Source organism: Seriola aureovittata, chromosome 14 (assembly GCF_021018895.1).
Source record: "Seriola aureovittata isolate HTS-2021-v1 ecotype China chromosome 14, ASM2101889v1, whole genome shotgun sequence".
Classification (NCBI taxonomy): Eukaryota; Metazoa; Chordata; class Actinopteri; order Carangiformes; family Carangidae; genus Seriola; species Seriola aureovittata.
The window spans coordinates 17,834,722-17,859,669 of NC_079377.1; the positions used below are offsets into that span (position 1 = coordinate 17,834,722).

Sequence of the window (24,948 nt, forward strand, 5' to 3'; positions counted from 1 at the left end):
TCTGGGTTGATATAATCCTTCACCACACATGCCTGAATTCGTGCTCTCTATCTGTTTTCCTAATCAGACATTCTGATCTTTCCCTTTGGCATCGACCTCTGTGATGTTACTGCTTGTCTCTGTCCTCCCTCAGTGTTAATACTGTATCTCCTGGCTTCTGTCTTCTCTTTCCATTCATCCTAATGTGGATTTAAATCTCTTATTATGTTGCCATCATTCTTTCTTAGTCTTTCTTTGTATGTTTACCTTATTTCAGTTGACAGTCAATATTGCTTTGTTCACAACATTTTTTCAAAACCTTCTCTCATCCACATATCTCATGTCATATATATATTTTTTTATTTTCTGTGCAAAACCACTTTATTGTCAATTGAAAACACAGATTCTTTCTTGAAGAGTCAGTATTCACAGATCTTTCATCTTTGCACAGTGTGAGTAAAACACTCCTCAGGTGATTCTAGCTCATCTAGTTTTATCCTCTGACTCCTTTTCGGACTCTTCACAGTTAGTCGGGTGGAAAGTATGAATATTTATGAGTTGCCATGACACATTAATCAGATGAATTATGCTGCACGGTTCACTGAGCCGAACCCTCACGTCCAAGCTAATAACTTCCAGTGCCACCCAGTCCAAGTGTTCTGTCACCATCATGGGTGACATTTGTGTCATAAACTGACCCAGCATTGCCACTGACCAATGGCACATAGCTGATGAAATGCGTGCCTTTTAAGTTCTGTCGCAGGAGAAAGTACAGACCATTAAGTCACAATTTGGACGCCACTATGATATATTTCACTTGTAAAATAGATACGCAAAAATGATCATTAGCGTGTACCATTAGCACATAAAGAGAATAGAGAATAGATACATCAAGGCCTGTGACTGCAATGTTTTTAAAAGCACTAGAATCACTAGAGAAACATGATTAATCTAAATGGTGTACTGTATGTGGTTATAATAGCTTTAAGTCACAAAACAATATTATTACTGACAAAAGCATATAACTGCTTTTAGAATCTGCAGTTATCCCACAGTCAGTTCAGCTGTTAAGCTCCTTGGTGGTAACCCACTCAAATATCTGAAAAAGTGAATACAGCATGGCCATGTTTCAATGACAGCCGGAGCTCCAAAATACATTAATCAAATCAAGTTCAGCTGACAGATAGGCTAAATTATCCTCTTTGTGCTGTTCAGTCAATGTTATTAATCTTTCACTAGAAATAAATAAAAAATTTACCCGCAATCATGACAGCGATTTAATTAGAAGTAAGGTTTTTGAAGCTGCAGGCAACTAAATTGAGAAGTAAGGTGAGGCAGGGAGGAAGAACAGAGCACTGTGCGTATGACATTAATTTGAGTTGTTCTTGCCTATAAACATGCTGTATACATGACTTTTTGTAATGCAGTTCCAGTGCATTGTTTAGAAAATTTTAATTAGGTTGGCAGAACATAACCTCAAGATCACTCCATTACTTTATTTTCCAGATATCTGATGACAAGACCAAATAACTGGTTGTCCTTTTGTAATGGAAAAAATATATATCAAACATCAAATTACACAGGGCACAAGCCTTTTCTGATTTGTGAGACTCTGAGTGATATATCTTAGGTGTACTTTTCAGTACATCAACCCTTATATTCAATTGAGACTTTCCTCTTCCACATCAAACAATAGACATGATAACTCTCTGAAAAATTATGCAGAACTGAAGGGTTGCGCAGTTAAATCACTGCAATGTTCTATTCAGGCAGTTCTGTTGTGTTGAAAATTGATCATTAAGTGCTGCGGCTAGAATCTGCATATGATGAAGAGAGGAGAGAGAAAGATGATATATTTGCTTGTTTTTCATAGAGTGAGGACAAATGTAATACATCATTCATATGAAAAACCATATATTACAGTGAGAGACAATGCTGCCATATTGTTTATAAAAAATATATAGTACAGCCATTGTCCATGTCAGTATTTAGCACATTCAACACATACATTAAAATTGTCTCATCTTGCGTTAAAATTCACATACTAATAACTGCAGTAGTAAAACAACACTATGTGTTGAATTGGACTAAGATAATACATTTTATTACAATGGTCAATATAGAGTAGAGGAAAAATATTGTGGATAACAGTTCTTGTTGCTCCAGGTTACTGTGCACTTGCAGACTTGTATTAACAGTCACCTCTTAGTCAGTTTTTTGGTGATTGTTTAAGCCTCAGATTGGTATGCTATACTAATGATGATTAAACTTGGGCTTTATTAATGCTCTAAAACGCCGCCAGAGAAGACTGATTAGTAAACTCATGACTGCTGATTTTGTGGCACTCTTACTTCCCCATGAATTAAATATCCAATGGTGTGTGCATCACTGTGAACTGTGGCACACCATAAGTATATGGCTCTTAAATTAATTGAACCAGGCTGAAAATGCAGTCACTAGTGCAAAACGTGGGTCACATACCCATGGGTGGGACCATGTCATTTTTGGGAGCAGCTGTGTAAGTTGGAGAGGGATGAACACATTTCAGTTCCTGTCTGTCTGCAATGATGTGAGGTTATGTTGGGAAAAAGCCAACAACTTCAGTAGCATGTAGTCAATTCAGTTAATCATATCTATGAATGTTTTCACGCACACAACAACATAGCAACACTCTGGCCACTCACAGTTCATGACTGCATGAAGGGCAAGGGCTTTAAATGAAACTGAAACAAAGGAAGGACCATTTGCAACAAGATGTGGTCTGAGCAGCCGGAAATGCGATGTAATTTCAGGCTAAATTTCACTACACCACATGATCTGAATCAACATCCCCTCAGCTGAGCCATTTTAACCATTGTGGTGCACGTTGGTTTATTTTGAGGCAGAAATTCATCAAACCAGCAGAAAACAGGGACTTGAAGCTTGAGGAGAGTAGCATTATGACAGTGTTATCACTTAAGATAAGATTGACTGAAAAAAAGTTTGCATTCATTTACAAGTACAGTGCACTTGTGTAAGCTATCCTATTACATCCTCATAACATAGTCTAATGAGACCAATTTAGAACGTACCAAGTAATGCAGGGACAGGCCCGACTGTTAGTGCAGTGCATACATGCGTTGTTGTTGAGGGTTTTATTGCTATGATGGGACCTAAATTTCAGCCTGGAGGTGCAGTTGGTCTATTTAATGAAACATGCTGTGTGTAATTTGAATTGTCCACTTAATAACCTTAATGATTTTAAATGACTGTAACTGTAACTGCTGCAACATTTAGATAAGGTGGTTGGTGAAGGGAGACGCCTGTCTGGACTCCTTTAGATTTATGACCATGACAACGGATGTCTCCGGTGGTCACCATTTGTGGGTTAGTACATCATTTTTTGACATATGAATTGGGTTTCTGGGTGGATACTCATCACAGTTAATGGTACAAAGGAAAGGACCATAACAGCTTATCCAATGTTTTGATAAATGCAATGTTATACACTACTTTAAATAAGCAATAAGCTAAATGAAAAATGTCTTTATCTCGTAAATGGCCTCTTCAGTAATCCACCTTCCCGTCCCGCAGGCTGCTGCGGAGGAGATTGCGTCAGTAGAATAGGGTTTCCATCTCAGTTGCTTGTTGGGCAGTTACCCAGGACATCAGTCATATCATGACTGTCCTCGTCAACTCTGTCTGTCACAGCAAGCACAGCCGCCTAATCCATCAAACATTCTGAGGTGTCACCGTCCCGTCTTCGAAGGGGAAAAAAACAACAACAAATCCTCCCTGGATGTGCAATCCATCTCAGTCCACTAGACAGTGTCAGATGCAGACAACCTTCTGTGTGCCAGCAGCTGCAGCACCCTGGTTTAGTGGGTGGTTTAGGGAGACGCACGCCTGCCTGTCATCCCAGCGCCCTTCTGCTCACATCAAGTCCTGCTGTACTTCTTACACTCCAGTTTCAAAGCTTTTCTCTGTTTTCCTAAAGATTAGTTTGGTCATTTGAGTGTTGAATAAGTTTCATACCCTTAGGGCTCATGAACTGTGTGCCACTCAAACCCACTCCTCTGGTTTTAAAATGCATTAGTGTCAGTCTCAAACTAATGTTGGAAGTCTCTGAGCAGAACACAAGATAAACACATCTGAGGTGTGATGTATTCCAGGCAAACTCCAAATATTCACTCCAGCTTTAAGACTTTGGCTTAGTTCGGTTCTCGCAGCAGTAAATTAGTTGTTAAATTTGTCTGATTTCCGAAACCTGGACCAGTGTTTATATTTAAAGACAGATCAAAGCTTGTTGAAGAAAGGAGATGATAAGATTAAATTAAGGAATTGCTAATGGCACTGGAGAGCCAAATCGGAGATTCCACAGGCCTTTCTGTCAGCAGGGCGGTTGGTACCATGCCATGACCATTGTTTGACCTCTTGGACTAGATATAGACAGATGGAATAGTTTCTGAGATAGGATTAAATCAGGTGACCAGTTCCATACATCACTGTGAAATAGACACAATCAAAGAAGGAACTGCCATATGTGCCTATGCACACTCAAAGCCACCCTAACACACTTTCCTCTAGATATCTTGAAGCCCCCCTTCTTCTCACTGCCCCTCTTGTCTTCTCTTCTATGTAGGTGACATCTCTATCCAAACGTGATTCCAGCTGCATTCCAGTAGAGGCCATATATCAGGTTATTCACCTGCTGCAAATGTTTAAGTATGAAGTCACCGCCTGCGTTTTCTGTAATTTACTTTCACTTCCTCTCTAGTTGCTCTATCTAATACTCTCTCACCCTCTTAAAGTTAGTTTGTGCATTACAGACACTCTGGACTAATAAACCAGAGAAACTGTTGTTAGTTTTAATGTGCTGACTCCGAGATTATATTGATGGTCGAATAATTAACAGGGTTTACTTTTACATTTCCTCATTTGGCAGACGCTTTTATCCAAAGCAACTTACAAGTGAGGGACATAACTAAAGTTTCAGGTTCTGCCTGAAAATTCAGATTGAAGCCATATTCCCCAAAGTGAGTTAAACTTTCCCTAGACTGAAAATGTTTGCAAGTGAAGAAAAGTTATGTTGGGAGAAAATTTTAGAGTGTTTCAAACTTTTTTTTCTTACAACAAGGGCACTTAACCTATTTGACCTATCTGTGGCTGTGGAGGGAGTATTGGAAAGTGACATCACTTGAGTCATTTTAGCTTGTGCTTGGATTTATACATTTATAACAGAAAGCCTGCATTGTGAATTAGGGTTGACATGTTTGAAAAACATGGCATATACCAGTGAGGGAGGGTTTATAGACAAATGCTATTGAGTTTCATAAATGGAAAAATGTTGTGTTTTTGATCTATACTAGTGACTAAAGGTCGGGACGTCTCAGTCTGTGTTGCTTCAATTTCATCCATTCTTTTTAATCAGTCTCTTGCATCCATAAGTGATTCACAGCCTTTAAGCTACTGTAGGCTACTGATAATTTTCAAATTACTGCATGAAGTAAGTGTAACGTTCACAACAGCCCTGAATAAAAATAGTTTCCAGGACCCAGCATCTGTTTCATTCCTTCTTGTCTATCTGTGAGTCCCTCACACATTATCGTTTTTCGACTTGTGATGATACTTGCTCATCATCATCATCCATCTCACTCTGTGCTCGTATCACATCTCTATCTTGACAACTACATTCATCGAGCCACATGTTGCCACTGGTGGCAGATTACCATAACCACTTGTCGTGAGACTTGAATGAAATGTGAGACCTGGCTTTCACTGTGAGGAATGTGAATGGCTGGCAGGTGCCTGGGGAGCTGACGGGGTGGACCGACGACGGCGAGCCTCAACATCACACAGGTAAATGAATGTCACAACTCAGTCATGAACAGGCAGCCGAATGAGAGCAACTGCCCGCAGGCATACTACATATCTACAAATCAAAGAATCTCATTCTGATAATCACTGTGTTTAACTGTCCACTCATGTGTTTGAATTAATAAAAATCTAAAAAAACTCATTAAGACTCTTTATGCTATCAGCCATGTTAAGAGCGTCTTAGAAATCAAATCACAGGCTAATGAAAACAAAGTAGCTTTGCACCTTCCTTTAAATCTTGTTTCCCTTTAGAGCAAGAATTGTAGATAAATCATTTGCAGTTAGATACATGTCTGGATTCAATTTAAATGGGCTCTCTTGTTGTGCTCTGGGAAAATTAGGATTTAAGAAGATGGTGGATGAGTTACGTGCTCTCAAGTTTCACGCTATTTTCTTGTGTACATGAGAAGAACCCTGAAGACCAATATGTGAGAAAAATAGGTCGGCATGAGTAGTAATTGAATTTTCTTGTTAGCCTTTTCAACATGTCTGTGTTATTCTCATTTGAAGGTGATTGTCAGTTTTATGGGCAGTTTTTTCTTGGGTGATGAAATCAAAGGCTGAGATAGAGTGAGAGGGGAAAAAAGGATAAACAAAAATTACTGTGAGAGAGAAAATCTCTTCAGTCTTTACAATGACAGAGAGAGGGCAAGGGCAAGGGAGAGGGAGCGGGAGAGAGAGAGAGATAGAGAAACAGAGGAAAATGAAAATTATATATTGACAGAGGGACAGAATAATGAGAATGGGGATATATTTCATAGTTCACAGATACAAACAGTCACACTTTTCTCTTTAAATGTGAACCAGGGTGAGATAACTCTACAGTGAGCCACAGAAGTGCCACAGAAATGAACATGTCATTAATTCATCCTGTCTTAGTGTCTGATGCAATTACAGCTAATGTCTTAGTGCAGGTCTATGGTAACACGCATGAGTTTGTATGTGAATACTGCTTCAAATTAAGAATTACTGTCTCTTATTATGTTGTCTCAGGCTACAAATGCCTTTTTGGAGACGCATCGATGAAATAATGTGACTTAAGCTGCCAGACAGAAAAAGTTTCAAAGAACCCAAGGTCTCATTAGCTGTGGTAAATCAATACTTCAGTCATGTGTATGCTGAATTCAACGGTGAAAACGAATTCAAAAACACAAGGCCGTCATTTAAAAAAAAAAAAAAAAACTCATTATGGTCTAAAATGAGGTAATTTAGGCTGCCAGATAACAGAAGGTTTTTAACACATTGAGCCTCATTAACTTTTGTAAATCAATATTTAAACTACTGACATATACTGAAATGCTGCACAGTGAATTCCTAACTACAGTATAAATGACAACTATTTAATACTTGTTGGTTAAAGTCTAATGTGTATTGTGGCCCATGTGCTTTTTCCAACTTCTGTATCAAGAGTTAATTTTCCACAGCAGCAAATTCTGTTGTCCCCCCAGTCTTACAGTATCTTTATATTTCCATGATAGTTGCCTAAACAACATGGCTATCTGAGGAACATACACAAATTAATCATGCTCTGTGTGCTATGGATCAATATGTGTCATGTTTTGGATGTTGAGCACAAGTTCAGATGTTCTTATAAGTGAGGAGGTGATATTTCATTAAAGTACATGGACATTGATGTATGTGTGTGTGTTAGAGAGAAAGCTCCTATTAAGTACGGTAATGTTAATATTCAAGGGAAATCAGCTGGGAGCAACCTTTTATCTAATGTCTTTCATCAACTGCTTTTAGTATTGGGCCAATCCCATGACTCCCCTTTATCTCCAAATCACTTTGAATCAATGGAAATGCAGCGCTGAGGCACTAAAGCTAAAGACACAGTCTGCTGTTCTGTATTCACAAAGTGTACCTGAATTTTGTGCTGTTACAGCCACTTTAGAAGTCCATTTAGGACAATGTCAGACACACAGAGCATTTGTACGGGGGTGGGGTGGGGGGGTTACTAACATGAACACTTAAAGGCAGGGCAATTATACAATATCAAATAAAGGACCAGTCCCCTAGGCAGCCAAGATAAAATAAAAACAAATGATGTGCTGCTAATCAAATTGAATATGAAAGTGTACAGACTGACAGCCTTATAGGTTTTCATGTGTCTGTGCGTGCTTTGGCAGCATAAGAGACTCTGTGTTGACAGAGGCAAACTGACAATGAAGTCTAAATTCACTCAGGTGCAAAGTGCTTAAGTGTGTTTGTGTTTGACCTCACCTCATTGGCATAGACCCAGTGACTGTCCTTGGATGCCAGGTTGGTTTCCACAGCCTGAAGTGATGAACACAAAGAGAAAGAAAGAGGAGGGACAATTTAGACCATTTTAAGAACCTTGTGTGTAATTCACTGTGAGCTTACAATAGTACGTGCCAGTCCTCAGGTATCTCTGCAGCTTCATTTATAAATCTAGACATCCTAGATCACAGAGAGGGTGGTCCGATGGGTCCAGGAGAAAAAACTTAATGGAAAGGCCTGGAGCATACAGCCTTTATAAATAATGCAATGTTGAGCACATCTTCTACATGCAAGGTGAAAAGTTTTACATTGGATGTGAGAATGAAGCCTGGAGTACATATTACCCCCCACTGATATGGGACTTCATTAGCCATACTAATTTCACCTCACCTTATAAAATACATTTTGATAGTGACATAGAAAGTGTGAGCTCACAAAAATAGGTGCTAGTGTTGGATAAATCTGTGACCTATAGTGAGTTGAGTGAGTTAGTGAGTTAAGACTATTTAAAACTGGCCAACAGTTTCTGCTATCACAGCTATCAAAATTTGATTATCTAAATTAAATTAAGTCACCAACTTTAGTATTTGTTTTGGAACTATACTTTTTCACTGAGGACAGCTCTGCAGTGAGAGTGCACAGCTTTTTGACAAAGCATGACTGTGTCTAGATTTTTACAACATGGTCACATTTGAAGAGGTAGAACACACATATTTGTTGCTTTGTGAACATTTCGGTTTCAGTCGCACCGCTACATGTAATCTGTCTTCTTATCCTGCTGCTCTGCTGTTACAGTGATGCTTTCCCTGTCTGAAGTCTTTATCAGGGAAATGCATAAACCAGGTTACACCAAGTTCCAAAAAAAAAAAGAAAAAAAAAGAAAGAGAAAATAAAGTTTCTGTACGTCGATTAGAGAAGCCAGGGTTCTTTGATGTTTAGGAAATTGGTTTAGGGCAGAATCTGGTTGGTGAAGTGTAGATAAATTCACTAAATTACCAAAACCCTCTCAGCACAGGTGAAAATAACCACCTTTGGAATTACCGTAAACTGTCCATTTAATTATTGAGTTCCTCCACCTGTCACACGACTGCACACATTTGACATCTGTCATGCTTAGCTTCTCTGCTGCAAATTGCTGTCATTAGAATCCCTTTCACACACAGCAATGAAGACTGATATGCATACAACAACAGCATAGAACTGATGGAACCCTGCCTCATTTTTACTCAACAACAGCATGCTCATCAATAACAGCCTGTGCAGAGCAAAGCACCAAAAACTAATCGATAGTATAACCTTGGAAGAGTCATGATTTGATTTTAATGCTCCTCTCATTTCCAGATTGTTCATATCAAATTGCACGAGGACCATACCAGTGCAAGAGCAATATTCACCTCCATGGTTGCAATGCCACATGCCTTCAACAACTGCCCTGAAATGCAAATGGATAGAGCAACATTCTCAACGGATGCTGTGAAAACCAGACAGATGCTATACTTAGTGAGTACAGATTAATGTAAATAAAGATGCATGTCATGTCATGGGGATTACCCTCACCAAATAAAATGTATCAGTTTAAAATCAATTGTTTTGTTTTTGACAACATTTAGTGTAGTGATCATTTTGGTTACTAGTGAAACCATTCAGCTGAATTAAATCATATTTTGATTGAAAGGGTCCAGATCAGTGTACAAAAGAAAAACATTTGAAAATTCTCACTATTTCAAATGTATGTAATCTAGGAATTTATTGTACTGCAAGCGACTTCCAAATGTGTCAAAGGTACAGAAGAAAGAAAATATTTCCCTACTTTGTTGCACAACCTTCAGGCACAACATAACACTGGAGGGCCTGTTGTATTGTATGTGTGTGTATATATATATATGTGTGTGTGTGTGTCTGTCTGTGTGTGCATTTGTTTGCAGGTGTGGAACAAAGCAAGATTTACAATGAAGGCTCTGGTGCCAAAGGTAAAGCTGTAGGGACCACTTTAGGAAAAAGGTGAACAAAAAGAAAGAGAAGAAACAGATAGATGAAAGTGAACTGTAGGTTCCTCTGTGTGTGGGTCCATGTGAGGATTTAGTTTGGATTTTTTTTTTGTGGAAATAAACACTGAACAGCAATATTTTAGTAAAATGACTTCATAAATGTATAGATATGGAAGCATTATTTTCTTAGTGTTTTACTATTTCAGTTAGTTTCCATATCGCCGTGTAAACATCCTTTTCTTTCCACATGGATAATAACATTAGCACTTGAACCATACCTAATTTAAGACAACAGGACTGTTTGCTTTGACAAGAGAAATAACTTGACACATTCTTTCATCAGTAGAACACGGCCTGTGAAGCTGTGACCTCACGTGCACAACGATTCACTGTAAACCTCTTGAGTTAAAAGCAAATGATCACTAGGGGGTTTCTGTAATCTGTACGATAGGAAGTTATCAACAAAATCCTTCCATGTGTGAATAATCCATTAATTCAAATTATGATAATGTGTCTCTGTTCCCAAATAAAATCTGACAATGAGAACTATTGTCTGCCTTGAAAATCAATCTCGACATTCAAAAGAGATGACAGCTCCTTGAACTGCATTCATTGTTCCAGACAAAATCTGTCAGGAAAAACAAAGCCAAGTACTGTAGTGTGGGTTAGTTAATATGAACCAGCTGGGATGCAATGTTTTGTTGAAGCCTTGGGCACAACAGAAACCACCACTTGAGAGGTTCAGCTTCAGTTCACAGCACATCTGAAACACTGACAACTGTAGACACTCTAGAGATTAAGTCCTGCTAAGCTAAATGCTGTTTGTGAGCCACTGTTTGAATGTGACAAACACATAATGGCTGACATAAGTGTCTGAGAGTTGCTGTGGCAGACTGAAAGCTCTGCTGAACTCAAAGGTGATCTGTGTGAGGTCACTTCTTGTCAATGATCAAAGGTAAGAACGACTACTGTTTTGAACTTCAAGAGAATTTGATATACACTATATATAACAGAAAACTATACTGAGATGTAACATCACAACTTGTTTTGTTTCACCTCCATTTATAAGTGGCCCCTAGGTCAGACAGTTCTCCATTTAGTGGAAAATAGAAAAATTCATTGAAAAGATGCTGGATCATGAGAGCTCAGAAATCACTAAACCTATTGTGCTTACAGTGCTTAAGGAAGTTGCTCTTTAGGATTCAAAACTTTCAGCTCTTAAGTACAAAAGCCCCTTGTGTCTCAGTACAATTCCTACATTATTTTACCTAATCAGCCCTTTCCTGATCACACGTAGTCCTATTTCAGTCGAACTAAGCAAGGGTTTTCTGCTTTGCTTCAAATTTATCACACCAAAGCCCAAAAATCCATTTGAGACCTTAAATGTTATCGACATTCAGGCAGAGTAATTTCGCCTTTGTGTGTTTTCTTTCTTTCCATTCATTACAAGAGATGATGTAACAGTGAAACTCTGGAGAGAAATGTGGTTTTGGAGAAGGAGGCATAGACAAGAGTCTGGAGTGACATCTGAGGAATATTCTATACTATTGATACAGCCACAGCCTGGCGACGGTAAGATCTCTAATCAGAGAGGCAAAGTACCCCAGGCATGTTCTTATACAGTAGCAATGCCACAAAGGCAGCCAGAAAAACGCCAACTCCAATTTAAAACCGTGACAGCAGAAAAGGGATTGAGAAGAATTGTGGTTAGAAGGATGGGAGAATAGGTGGGGGGAGGTTTGGGCAAGACTCAGACACCTGAGGAAGAATCTCATGAATGTGAGCAGATGAGAGAGCTCAGTGTAATGAACTCATTCAATGCAATTATCTGTTACACTACAAAATCATCTTTTAAATATTGGAAAGCCAATTTGGCTTACACACTCACTTTATTAGGTACACTTAACTAACAACAAATGCAATCTATTACAACAATCTTGCAATACAACCTTAGTTGTAATGTTCATTTTTTAGTAAAACTGTTTTAGACAGGTGTTGATTCAACTTAATGGTGGCTATAGTTTGTGCTATTGTGTAACTGTATTAGGTTATACTGATAGGTGTTTCTATTATTTTGTCCACCCTATCTATACCATTGAGGGTAATGAGGGTATCCTAAATTCCAGAATCATCCCTCTGTGTAACACAATACAGCTGAATATACTCAACAGTATTTATGCACTACATAGAGGCATATACTATCTGCATGTATGCACAGTATGAATTCATGCATGTCCCGGATGGATAGCTATGTAGACTCTATTTACACTTATCAGTCATAAATCAGGCATAAAATGATTGATATTGATTCTACAGGATGTTCAGCATGAAGCACAAGTGGACGGCATGAAAACAACATGCATTAACATGTTGTTTCTTTCACCCAGTCTATTTTAAATAAGTAGCATCGTTGCAGGTTTACAAAAACACTGCAGAGTAACGGTTTGCTGCTCTCATCAAAGTAAAGATAATGAAAACATTTTTTATGATTTAATTAATTGTGTTTGCAGTAATCAGAAACTAATCGAGAGCTTTAATTCCATCAAATGTGCCATCTATTACATTAACCTGCAGCTCTTCTTCTAAAAAGCCATTGTAAAATTACTTTAAGAGCTTGATTAATCAGTGAGTAAATAAAACAGCAGTAAGACCAAAAGTTAAGCCAAGCTGTACTTGAATTGCTAATTACAATTATCGTTTGTGATAATTAGCTGTTTGCCACTAATACGTGCAGTAAATGCAGTATCTTTACATCACAACTCCACCTGCAGGAAGTCTAGCATCAAAAAAAAAAAAAAAAGAAGAGAAAAAAAAAAAATGCCTTGCTTATGATGGACATTGTTTGTGCGATGATCACAGTTTAGATAATGACCTAAATTCAATCTGCCTTCAAAACAAGTATTTGTAGTATCACCATGTGGAAAGAATAAGCACCTCCTAACAGCTGGAAAAAAATTAATACAGTTATTTGTTCACTCAGTCTGTTTGCTGAATGATAGCTACTTAGAATTTCATCCCCTTAAAATCAACAATATGCAAGATTTGCTCATTAAAAATGTATGACTTATTGCAGTCATCATGTATCTATGTATATGAATGACTTTACTTATCTCACTACTCATCTATCTAAATCTCTATAGGGGTGCAAATATGAAATATGATCTTTCCAATCACAAACCTGCTAGAGGACATACGTACACAATATTGTCACACAAAAAGGAATGTCAGATTATCGTGTATAAAACTTCCTGTAATCTTTACATTACAGTGTTCTGTGTGTAATTAAATATACGAGTGGCAATTCAAACATCTCAACTCAGTACTTATCAACAGGGGCACTCAACAAGACAGAAGTGTTTCTAATTCTAACTGGGCCCAACTCCTCCACGTACCTGAGGCCATGTGCTGCTTTATTTGAAACAGCATTATTGAAAATTTAGAAGGACGACACTGACCCTGGAACTGAGATAAACGATGTTCATGAGCATTGGAAATGAAACTGAAATGTCTCATTGTTTGTGTAGCCAAAAACAATTTTCTGGTTCAGCATATAAAATAACAATTGTGGAAATAATCGATTTATTTTAGTCAAACATTAAGAATAGTTGAAAAAAAAAAAATCAAAGAATCAAAACTTTTGTGGCTGAATGAAATTACTTTTGAATCACACCGTATCATATCATTACTTAGTTCATCCCTTTCATTTTAGGGTAATCTGGCTGTCGATTGGGTATCGTCTGATAGGGAAAGACAAACACCCCTAACATTTATCTGTCTTTCCATTCATCCATCATCATAGTATAGTGAGTAAATTCATGCACTGATTCTCGTTATCGTCTCTGAAATTCTCTCAGAATGCAGTCATGGCTTTTTTAATTTTTACCCTCATCTCTCCCTCTCACAATCTCTGCTCCCTCTCTTACTCTTGCTCAGTGTGCATGTTCAGTGACAATAGATTTGTCCCTATTTGAGCCAATACACCATAGTTTTAAGGTCAGGTCTGGGTGCATAGCAACCAAAGGCTCCTGTTGGATTGAAGTATATAGGTGCCTTTCAGAGTCTCAGTGCTTGGATCTAATTTGAAGACAGCGGACAATGAAAAGGTTTTGGTAGCTGTCACACTTTCTGTGTTCTTTCGGTGTAAAGATCTCACAAAAAAAAAAAAAAAAAAAAGAAGCCAGGAAGCAATAATGAGGCCTGTCATAAAAGATTCACAATAGTCCCTCTGAACCCAGATTTACCACCGTTGCTGTGGAAACGCACCTTAAAACCACTTAATCTGCTCCATCAGCAACAGCATGGAATACAAAGGTGCTCTCAGTATACCTTAAGACTGGTACACACATACAAGTGGGTATACCTTTAACACAGGTGCACATGTAAATATTCAATTTTAGTCCATACATGTAAGGGTAAAAGCCTGGAGTCATAACAACATATCAACTCACTATCAATTAATGCTCAAAAGATACAGCAACTGATGAAACTGAAAGAAATGTCAGTTTGGATACTGATCTGCAGTTCTTAGTGATAATCCAACACCTGAACAAATCTCTTCTGACCTCCCACTCTTAGTATTCAAGACCAGGTGGCCCTCCCAAGAAGATGGCACACGTGTGATGAATTAAAAGCAAATCACGACTCCCATCTGCCATGGTACTAAGGCTGCTAGCTTCTCTCTGTATGTTATTGGCTTCCCACAGGCTTGCTATAGCTATGAGTGGAATAGCTGATGTTCCCACCAGGAGAATCAACAGTTGGCACATTAACCTCATTATATGAACTAAAATTAGGGGAACCTTAAAATTGTGCCTGTGGTACATTTCATCAACCATGTTCTTACAGAGATTATTGCATCACAATAGCACCATCTATAACATCTGCTCCGTCACTATCTTTGAGCCAGGTAGGCTGCAAACACAAATTTGCTCATGAAAGATGAAAACCCAGTAATTTGCTACAGTCCTGGATTATACAGCGTTTACCTAATCATTGAACTGATGTTTGTATGGCCAAATTACTCTTTATAACAGCCAAAGTGGTTGTCACATGAATGAAGAAAAAGGGGTATTCTCAAAGATTGGTTTAAACACAAACATTTCTTTTCTGTAAAAACAACTACATTTCTGTACTGCTGGAAGCTCAAAATATGTATTGGCTATTCTTGAACCGTCCCCCTGCTGTGGTCCCTCTGTGGACTTGCATGTGTTGTGAGCCTTAATGTTGTGAGGGGGATTTCTAACAGTCACTAACCGGATTAAGCCTAGGTGTGACATTTTATGAATACCACAGAAGGCTGAAGAACCTCCTGAGTGCAGGCATTCAGTAAAGTCGTAAGAAACTTCTGGGCGAGCGTTTTGAAGCAGTTGTTGCTATGTACAGTGCAATGGACATGGTTTTAGCATGGATTCAAACCATCACACCACAAGTTCTTTGAGACAGTCTTATAAGGAGGCAAAATTAACAAATGTACCTGAGCTGCATCCTTTTATTTTCCTCTGATGCCAATCATAATTTTATCTTGGAAACAATTCTATGAAATATTTATATCAGTTAAAGCTTTACCTTCTTTGCCTACATATCATTAGCCTACTTGTGATTGCTATAATTTCTTAAAGAGTTTTTACTTCTTGTGTATAATGCAGTCAACATAATTCCTCCAACAATCAAAATACAAGTCTGTAACACAACAGAAGCATCCAATCTTACTTAAAAAAAAAAACACGTCATGCTCTTGTGACACTATGCCTTAAACACTATGATTAGTGCCAAACAGCCACACTGACTGATTGATTAGGGTTTAGTCCATCGTTAAACTCTGCTATGTATAGGAATCCCAACCCCTGGCTGGCATACAGAACTCCAAAATATTGAAAATGATAATCACACATTTTTAGCCTGGACAAAAATAATGATATAGTCGAAAAAGAAAGCACTTCAGTAAGTGTGTGACATTGTGAGCAAGCCTTGCTTTGAACGAAATTCAAACTTAGTTAGCATTTTAACAAGACACCAAAACACACTTCTTGAACAATATATCTTAGCAGAAGATGAATTACTTTGCATTTCTGCAGGGTGCCCTTGGGGAAGCACTGAGCTTAAACTAAAACCCTGCACCTGGGGGAAATTTATGTTGTGGATCTTTGATGATATTTGCAATTGAGTTTTTATTGCACAGCTGATTGATGTAATAACCCAGGATAAATACCATGGAAGAAACTGATTACCTCACCAAAAGTTATTTAGTACATCTGTGACTACAGTTACAACACAAGGACACACAGATATATAGCCAATGTACTGTAAAAAGTAAGACACTGTTTTCAGTTGCATAAACCCAACACAAATGATATAAAAAAAAGATCTTTTAACTTCACACAGAACATTTATGATCCATAACACAAAGTAACTGTACGCTGCATGTGGACTGCTTTTTTGGCAACATGCAGATGTGACTCCGATCTATCCAACCCCCCCCCCCCCCCCCCCTTTTTTTTTTTCATTGAACTTCCACAGGACTGAAGCAGACTGAAGAGATATACACCAGTGGTCTAGAGAATGAACTTACAGACCTGGGAGTTGCAACAGTCACTACAGTCAGTCATCTAAAAATGTATAATTCATTGGGCTCGATCCAAGCAAAGACAATAGATAAGCAAAAGAATGATATTTTAATGCAAATGAATAATGTATGCCACCATTACCCAACATTAGTCGAGTCATTTCAGGTGAGCAAAACACAAAAATACAATAATTGTTTTCCATAAAAGCACTTTGCACCATTCAAAGGCCATTACCTTAGAATAATGAATCACATAACTTTCCTTTCACATTGGAGTCCACACCCGAAAAACACTTCTTAAGAGAGAAGTAAGTGAATTTTATTTGGAAAGATATAAATAATTAAGCTGTCCCTTTAGTCAATGTTGCATTCGGGGCAGGATATGTGGCTCCTCACAAAAAAAGGAGCACAAACAAATCTCTCCTCTTTTATTCTAATTTCTGAAACAGTTTTCTGTGCAGGGTCTTGAGTAAATAGAAGCGAGTGACACTTTCATCTGTTTTGTTCCACATAAAAGCTGACTAGCTTCCAAGCTTGCTCCGTTTTGTGTAGCCAGAAATAAACCAGTTTGATTATGTGCTAAGACACGGGTCCTTGCACAAGGGTCCTTGTGGAGCATTACAGTACAGTTATATAGCCCTCTCATTAAAGACCACCATAATCGCTACAAAGCAATGTCCTTACATGACATCCATGGCTGCCAAAGCCTCTCAGTCCTCTCATGTGCTGTGGACTTGTTTCTCACTCTTGCCTCTAAGGAAGCACTTGCCTACCAGGTAAGAACACCGAGAAACGTATTCACAGACGACGAAAGACACACACTGTTGTAATCTCTGCTTGAGGGTACACAATCACACTCTTATACTTCTGAAACTGCCTCAAAGTCACTACTCACAGGAGGAGAGGAAAGTGAAAACAAAGGTGAGGTGAGAAACCTGAAAGAAAAAGATTCTATGGCATATCATCCACATCTCTTATTGTATTTTCACTATTTGTTTCCTCATTTTAATTGAAACGTTTTCCTGTTGACTGCCGACTTAATTGCAGTGAACTGTCTTAGGCATATGAAGCATATGTGGACAAGAGTTACTGCAATTTCTTCTTAAAAACAAAGATTAAATGCTTCTGGTGCAGTTGATATGCACATGTTGGACACATACAAAAAAGTTAAATAATGTAATAACTCTGATAATCACCTTTTACCTTCACTGACCTCAGCTGCTGTAAAAAAGCAAATTACAGAAAGTTTGAATTTGACAATATTCAGCCTCTGCAAAGTCCTTTTTTAAAGTTTCAGTAGTAGTACAATGGATAAAATTGTGCAGATATAAGTCGGGAGCTTCAGTTAATTTTCACATGAAACATTAGAATGGGGAAAAATATGATCTCTGTGACTTTGACTGTGGCATGATCGTTGGTATGAGACAGACTGATTTAAATTTTTCTCAAACTGCTGATCTCCTCGGATTTTCACTCACAACAGTCTCTAGAGAGTTTTTTCTCAGAATGTTGTGAAAAACAATAAACATCCAGCGAGCTGCAGTTCTGTGGATGGAGACACCCTGCTGATGAGAGAGGTTAGAGGAGAATAGCTGACAGAGGATACGGTAACTCATAACCACTCTTCACAACTGTGGTGAGCAGAAAAGCACTTTCAGGAAGCACAATACGTCGAACATTGAGCCAGATGGGCTAAAACAGCAGTGGACCACGACAGATTCCACTCCTGTCGGCCAAGAACCGAAGTCTGAAAATGAAGTGGACACAGGCTCACTAAGACTGGACAAATGAAGACTGGAAAAAACGTAGTCTGGTCCGATGAATCTCAGTTTCTGCTGAGGCTTGCAGATGGTAGGGTCAGAATCTGGCATCAACAGATCCATCCATGGATCAAACCTGTCTTGTGTCAACAGTCCAGGCTGGTGGTGTAATGGTGTAGGGGAATGTTTTCTTGGCACACTCTAGGCCCCTTGATACCAATCAATCATGGTTTGAATGTCACAGCCTGTCTGAGAATTGTTGTTGACCATGTGAATCTCTTTGGATGGATGGATACGTTATTTAAACCCTAGGAGATTTCTTGTGTCCATTAGCTCATTGTTGATAATAATAATAATAATAATAATAATAATAATAATTAAATCGGTCGACTTCCTTTGGCTGAGGTGTTGTATAGCTTGATGGCAGTGGGAACAAAGGATCTCCTGAACCTTTCTGCTCTGCAGCGCAGTGAGATGAGACGTTTGCTGCACCTGTAGCTGCTTCTCTGTCCTGCCAGAATGTTGTGGAGAGGATGGTTGGTATTGTCCAAGATGGACTCCAAGTTACATTGCATGCATCTCTCCACAACAGTCCTGAGTGAGTCCAGACTCCTGCCAAGCACACACCTAACCTTGTTTGTCCAGTCTCCTTGTGTTCATGTCGGACATGCTGCCGCCCCAGCAGACTGCAGCATAAAAAAGTACACTGGCCACCACTGACTGATAAAACATTTGCAGCATTTCACTGCAGACATCAAAGGACCTGAGCCTCCTGAGGAAAAAGAGCCGGCTCTGCCGCTTACAGTAGATGGCATTCGTGTTCAGGGACCCGTCCAGTTTACTGTCTAGGTGCACACCTAGGTATTTATGGCCACAATTTCACATCTTCTAATAGCTACTTCCAGCATGATAATGCACCATGTCACAAAGCAGAAGTCATCTCAAACTGGTTTCATGAACATGCATTGGGATCAGAGAACTTCAGTGGCCTCCCCAGTCACCAGGTCTAAACCTTTGGGATGTGATAGAAATGGATATTTGCAGCATGAATGTGCAGCTGACAAAGCAGCTGGAATTTTAGATAGCATTAAGCAAGGTAATTACAATAGCGCTCAGTGGCTGATGGTATGAGACTGTACATGTACTGGGTAGCCACCTGATGTGCTGTAGATGTCTGTCAGTAAGAGGCAATGAACTCCTGAAAAAAAACATCAAGCTAAAATCTAGTCTGAGTAAATAAAGGCAAAAAAAAAAAACCCAGACATTGAATAAAAGATGCATTGAAACATTTTGGCTTGTGACAGTCTTTCTTCCAGTATAAAAGCTCCTGCTGCCTCTAATCATCAGTGGAGTGAACAGGGATATTTTGAAGTGAAAAGCCACGGAACTCAGTAAAAGGAAAACATGACGGCACCAGAAGAGAGACCGTAACAAACGACAAACAAGTACATCAGGTACATGGTGGTTTCTCCTAATAACCATCACTAAATAGATCTCTTTTATTAATTGCTGTATTGTACCCAGTGGGTCTGTATAGAAGCTGTTTGCCTCTTCTCAGAAATCGAAGATGTCTTCATGCTGCTGAGTTTTACAGGTCAGCGTGAATAGAGAGGCTCTATGCACCACACTCTGCATGATTAGGCACATGTAAGCAAGATAAGTGGGTAGGAAAATAAGAAAAAAATAAGAAAAGAGGGCGCAAGAGAGGTAACTGTGGGAGGTTAGCTGGGCCAGAGATGAACATGAATCCTATCCTAATTATTTCCACACAGGGTGAGGCATATCTGCTCACAACACCATAGGGAAAGAAAGGGTGTTATGGAGAGTGGGAGTGTGAAAGTTTAAGACATAATGCTTATTCCAAACAGCAGTGACAGACAGGTAGGCTGCAGAGAAAGGCAGAGGAGGAGGTGGCGGCCGTGGCACTTTGCCAACTACATCCCCTAACAATGGTGAGAGAGATTGTGATGAGATATATTATTTGTTTTCTGAAATGTTTAATCGGCTTTGTGTATACAACAATGGGCTGAGGAGAGCATGAATACTGGCATGTATGATACTTGATCCAGGACACAAGTACCTTTATAGAGCCTGTATAGACATTAATTCCTAGTAAACAACACTCTGGGGCAATTAAAGCAATGTCTGAATAGGCTGCAATTGTACAGACAATAAAATGGGAAAATGTGCTGTAAATAAAGCATTTCTGCATGCTTTTTTGTGTTCCCACTGTGGTTACATCAAAGATACAAAGAGAGTTTTTCTCTAAGCAGTGGTTTATGTTGCTTGGAAGGAATCTAATTTGCCAGCATGCTCTGGTAGTGGCCTCAAGTAATAGTTACCCTGCTTTATAGCTGGCACAAGCTTTTCAATACACCTGAGAAACACTTTAATTTAATCTGTCTCATCAAGATCAATAAATGTGTCTGAACTGTGACTCTTTGGGACATACTGCCCGTTAATGGGCCACAATGATTTTTCTACAACCTCATATACGCAGTTTGGTGCACTGCTATACTTGAAATCAACTCTAATCAAGCCAGAGAGCCACAGCACTGCCAGAATGCGCAAAACCAACCCTCTTCCATACATTAACAGAAGGCTAAAAGGTCACAATATGAAAATACATTTTACACTAATGCAACCCTTTCCATACAGTATGGAGTGAAGTGCACATTGAGTGCTGTGAGAAAAAGAAAGATATGGGAAAGTGGGAGGAGAGGGGTTCCCAAAGCTGAGGAGAAGGCGGAGTTGTGGGAGAGGATAGAGGGTGCATGATCAAAGCCTATATTTTGAAATCACTTACTTCTCCATTAGTTTGATTAATGGCACCAGTCTCACAATCAGACAGAGGCAAGGGGCTTGAAAAATGATGCAATTACTGCTTTTTGAATAGAGGGCTGCAAAGGCCTGTTTGAAAGAAGGATCTTGAGGAGATTGTACAGGGCATCCTGGACAGCAGACTACCTCCTCTTCATCCATCTATACCCCTGCTGCCACACACACTGAAGCCTCACAGCAGTGCTATAACCCTTCCCCTCCAAAGGCGTCTCTCATCAGGCTTAGAGGCATGCTTCACTGGCCCTCTCTAAGCTGGGGGAGCATATTATAAATTGTGATTAATATGTATCGGCAGTATCTTTCGATGTTTGTGTCGCATTCCGTATTTAATGCTCCACTCCATTCCCTTAATGTAGGCTTTCTTCATTTCATTTTTTGACAACATGTATTTAAGCCACATTATGTAAACCTCTTGAGTGATCAGCTATAATGAAAAAAGTCTCAAGTGCCACTTACAAAGATGTTTAATGAAAAACTCTGACAGTTATCTCTAAGGCTTTGAAATCAAGTCCACTTTAACTGGGTGTAAATAATTACACATAATGCATACAACAAAGGAAACTGCAATATCCACTGCTCATACCACACCTAGAGTAGTTGGATCTGTGTTATATAAGTACAACAGAAGACAAGTTATTTTGCCCTAATGTAAGGTGAGGCCAGTGTAGGTTGGAAATTTGGCAAAAAGGGACAAACCTGGTCTGTGCAATTTAATATAGATAATTTGACAATACAGGTCACCTGATTCAAAGATTTACAAAAGGATCATTCACACAGACTTTTCATCTGGACATGAACCTATACGAACTTCACGCTGGATATCATTGGGACAATAACACCCCCACTGTCCAATTCTAGCTGCTTTATGAGCCACTGTGTGTGGAAGGCAGTATACAGGACATGAGGCAACAAATTGGTCAGTTAGATTCCAGTTTACCACCAAGCCCCGTCACTGAACTGCCAAGAGAATGTCAGGGAGAGATAAAGAATGAAAGGAGTAAAAGGAACGAAAGAAACACACACAAGGCAAGAGGGTCACGTACAGAGGAATTCCTACTCGTCAAAGTCTATATAATCCGTTGCACTGGAGTTTTCAGCTGAATGCAGCAGGTACATGACAACTCTTCTGGTAAGTGGAAAGGGCAGAAAAACCTTTACTTCTTTTCGTCAGTTTTTAAATGCCACCCAGTCTGTGCAGTTGTGGACAATAACTACCTTTAGCCACCTCTCTGTAACTATGATTACATTTTGTGCTCCATGGGTGTGTCCTCATTATGTATATAATGAGACAGCAGATGTCTATTTTCCACCAAGTTTAGGAGACCTCTGAACTCGATCCCTGTCATGCTACACCAGTGTGTGAGGCTGCATGACTGCTTATGAGTTTAAGATTTTATGAAACATGGAGATAGAGAAAAGAAGTGAGAGCAGTTAATGAAAAGCTGTGGGGAGCACCCTTGGGAGAAAAGTCAATAAGAGTTGGGAAGGGCAGATGAATCAAACCAAAAACAAAAAGAAGCGAGTTTTATGTAATACATTTCTAACATTGTCCGAATTTTAATTTTACAGTGTTCTAAATATTTCCGCTTTGAATTAACTACATGATCATGAGTAAGTGTTGGCACAATAAATCAAACAACATTCTTGGCAGAGAGTGACACTGGAATTCAAAATATGTCTCTCTGTGCTGATTTACACATTAGCATTTACAGTGATTCTCTCATGAGTGCTCTTTGCGTTTGGGTTTTTACAGCAAAATCAGTTAAGGATTTCATTCAACGCTTCCAATGCATTGCAAATATGCTACTGCAATTGTAGAGGCACTCGCAGCCCTATGAAACTCCCACAGGTGTGTGGGATAAAGCAGCTTTCAGTACTGAGGTGGTGATAACCTGTTGCACAAGTAATAGCTTCATTGAATGATCAGAAGAATCCATGATACCCATGATTATGGATATTTGAGAATATATATTCCTTTTTGAGTTGTTGGAATTTGATAATAGATGAAATGATGTGTTACTGTAAACTGCTAACTGTGAATGTTGTCTCTAAATAACACTAAATTAGAACAGTTTCTTGTTTATTTGTGAATGTCTTCATAACCAAAAAACCTGAGGCAAACGAACAAGTCAGAAACAGCTGCAATATCAAGCTGTCGTGGAAATTTCCTCAAGACATAAACTGACTGATACATGAGCAAGATACTGAAAAATACCTACACAAAATGATTTATGCTCCTGGTGTATTTTTGGAAAATCTCCCTTTTATAAACTGCACATTCTTATGGACACTGAGAACAGGTTATAGTCCCTGCATATCTCCACCTACAGTAGTTAGGCATAAATGAGATGCAGTGTATGGCCACATCTTCCAAATCTGGGTGTTAACACAGACCTGCGAATGAGACATCAAAGGAACGGATGAATATGCATGTGCACATGTTGAACACTGACTCATACATACTTGTGCAAGAGCAAAATAAGGAAAGGGAAAAAGTAAGCAAGTAATACAGGTGCAAAAAGAGAAAAGGGACACCTGAACTGCTATTCAGGTATTTATATTCTTTTCACTCGGGCTGTACTTTAATTGAACATTCTCTCCAGAGCTTTTGGACTGTGATAGGCTGTGTGCTGGGTACCAATGCAGTACTTGTTTTCCAAGTGGTTGGCTTTGCAATTACCCTTATAACTCTTACTGTATTTGGAGTCTGCCACTTGGGAACCAGGCAATAATCCTGAGCCCACAGCAACAATTTCAGAGACAGAACTTTCCAACAATATTGTAGGGTTTTGGTATAATTGCATCTCATATTATGCTGCAGGGAGACAAATGTACAGAGTGATAAAGCTATTAACGTATACAGACAAAGTAACTGTGTTTTGCCTATTCCAATTCAACAAGAATATGAACTACATGAGTGTTTTGCAATAACTTAAAAATGGCTCTGATGCCTCTGCAACACCAAAAAATAATTATTGGACATACAATGAACTTAACACTTTCTAACCAGCTGAAGTTTGTGCTCCAGTCCTCATTTTGGCTGATTTACAAAAACAGACACAGAACAACAGGCTGTGAGGGAGCAACTCTGCTACTGCTGCTGTTTCTGACACTTACGTACAACTTTAGAGGTCACCAGATAAATGAGATAGGCTTCGCTGGGTGCCTTTTATGAGATTAACTGTTTTCCCTCCTGAAGAAATAAGAATTGCCCAAGAGGTTTACTGTTTCAATAATGCTAAGCATGACTCATAATCACAAACATCAATCAAAGTTTATTACCCTCTGTCAAGAAAAGAATGTGTTTTGGGTGCTGCCACTAAAATACATAATATGGAGAAAAGCTTGTGTTCTATACACTTGACTGTATTAAATATATCCTTTTCTTTCTAAGCAGAAATATAAAGGACAAGTTCAGAGTGATCGTAGAGGCTAAGAACTAGCTTCAACTGCTCCAGTGCCAATAGTGTTGTTTTCATCACCTTCCTCATCATCATCATGATAATCACCTTTACCAACAGCTCCACTGTCATCAGTAACACAATGCTCGAGTTGTTTACCCTTTGAAGGCCCTTCCCCACATTTTAAAAAGTCTCCTGACATTGATTAATGTGAAGGGATAAGCCATCACCTCAAATAACACCACAGTTTTAATTCTCCAGCATTACTTATGAAAAGGCAAATTATTTATGAAAAGCTCTTTAACTTCAGCAGATGAATC

The 24,948-nt window shown here is 38.9% G+C and overlaps 1 protein-coding gene across 2 annotated transcripts in view; it reads right to left on the reverse strand.

The window, feature by feature from the left end:
• Positions 1–24,948, reverse strand: part of LOC130181071 (glutamate receptor ionotropic, delta-1-like) — a 236,113-nt gene that overhangs the window by 47,102 nt on the left and 164,063 nt on the right. For both annotated transcript variants that reach the window (XM_056394828.1, XM_056394829.1), the window contains exon 5: positions 8,059–8,112. In XM_056394828.1, the coding sequence (XP_056250803.1) occupies positions 8,059–8,112 (54 nt within the window). The remainder of the gene's footprint in view (positions 1–8,058; positions 8,113–24,948) is intronic.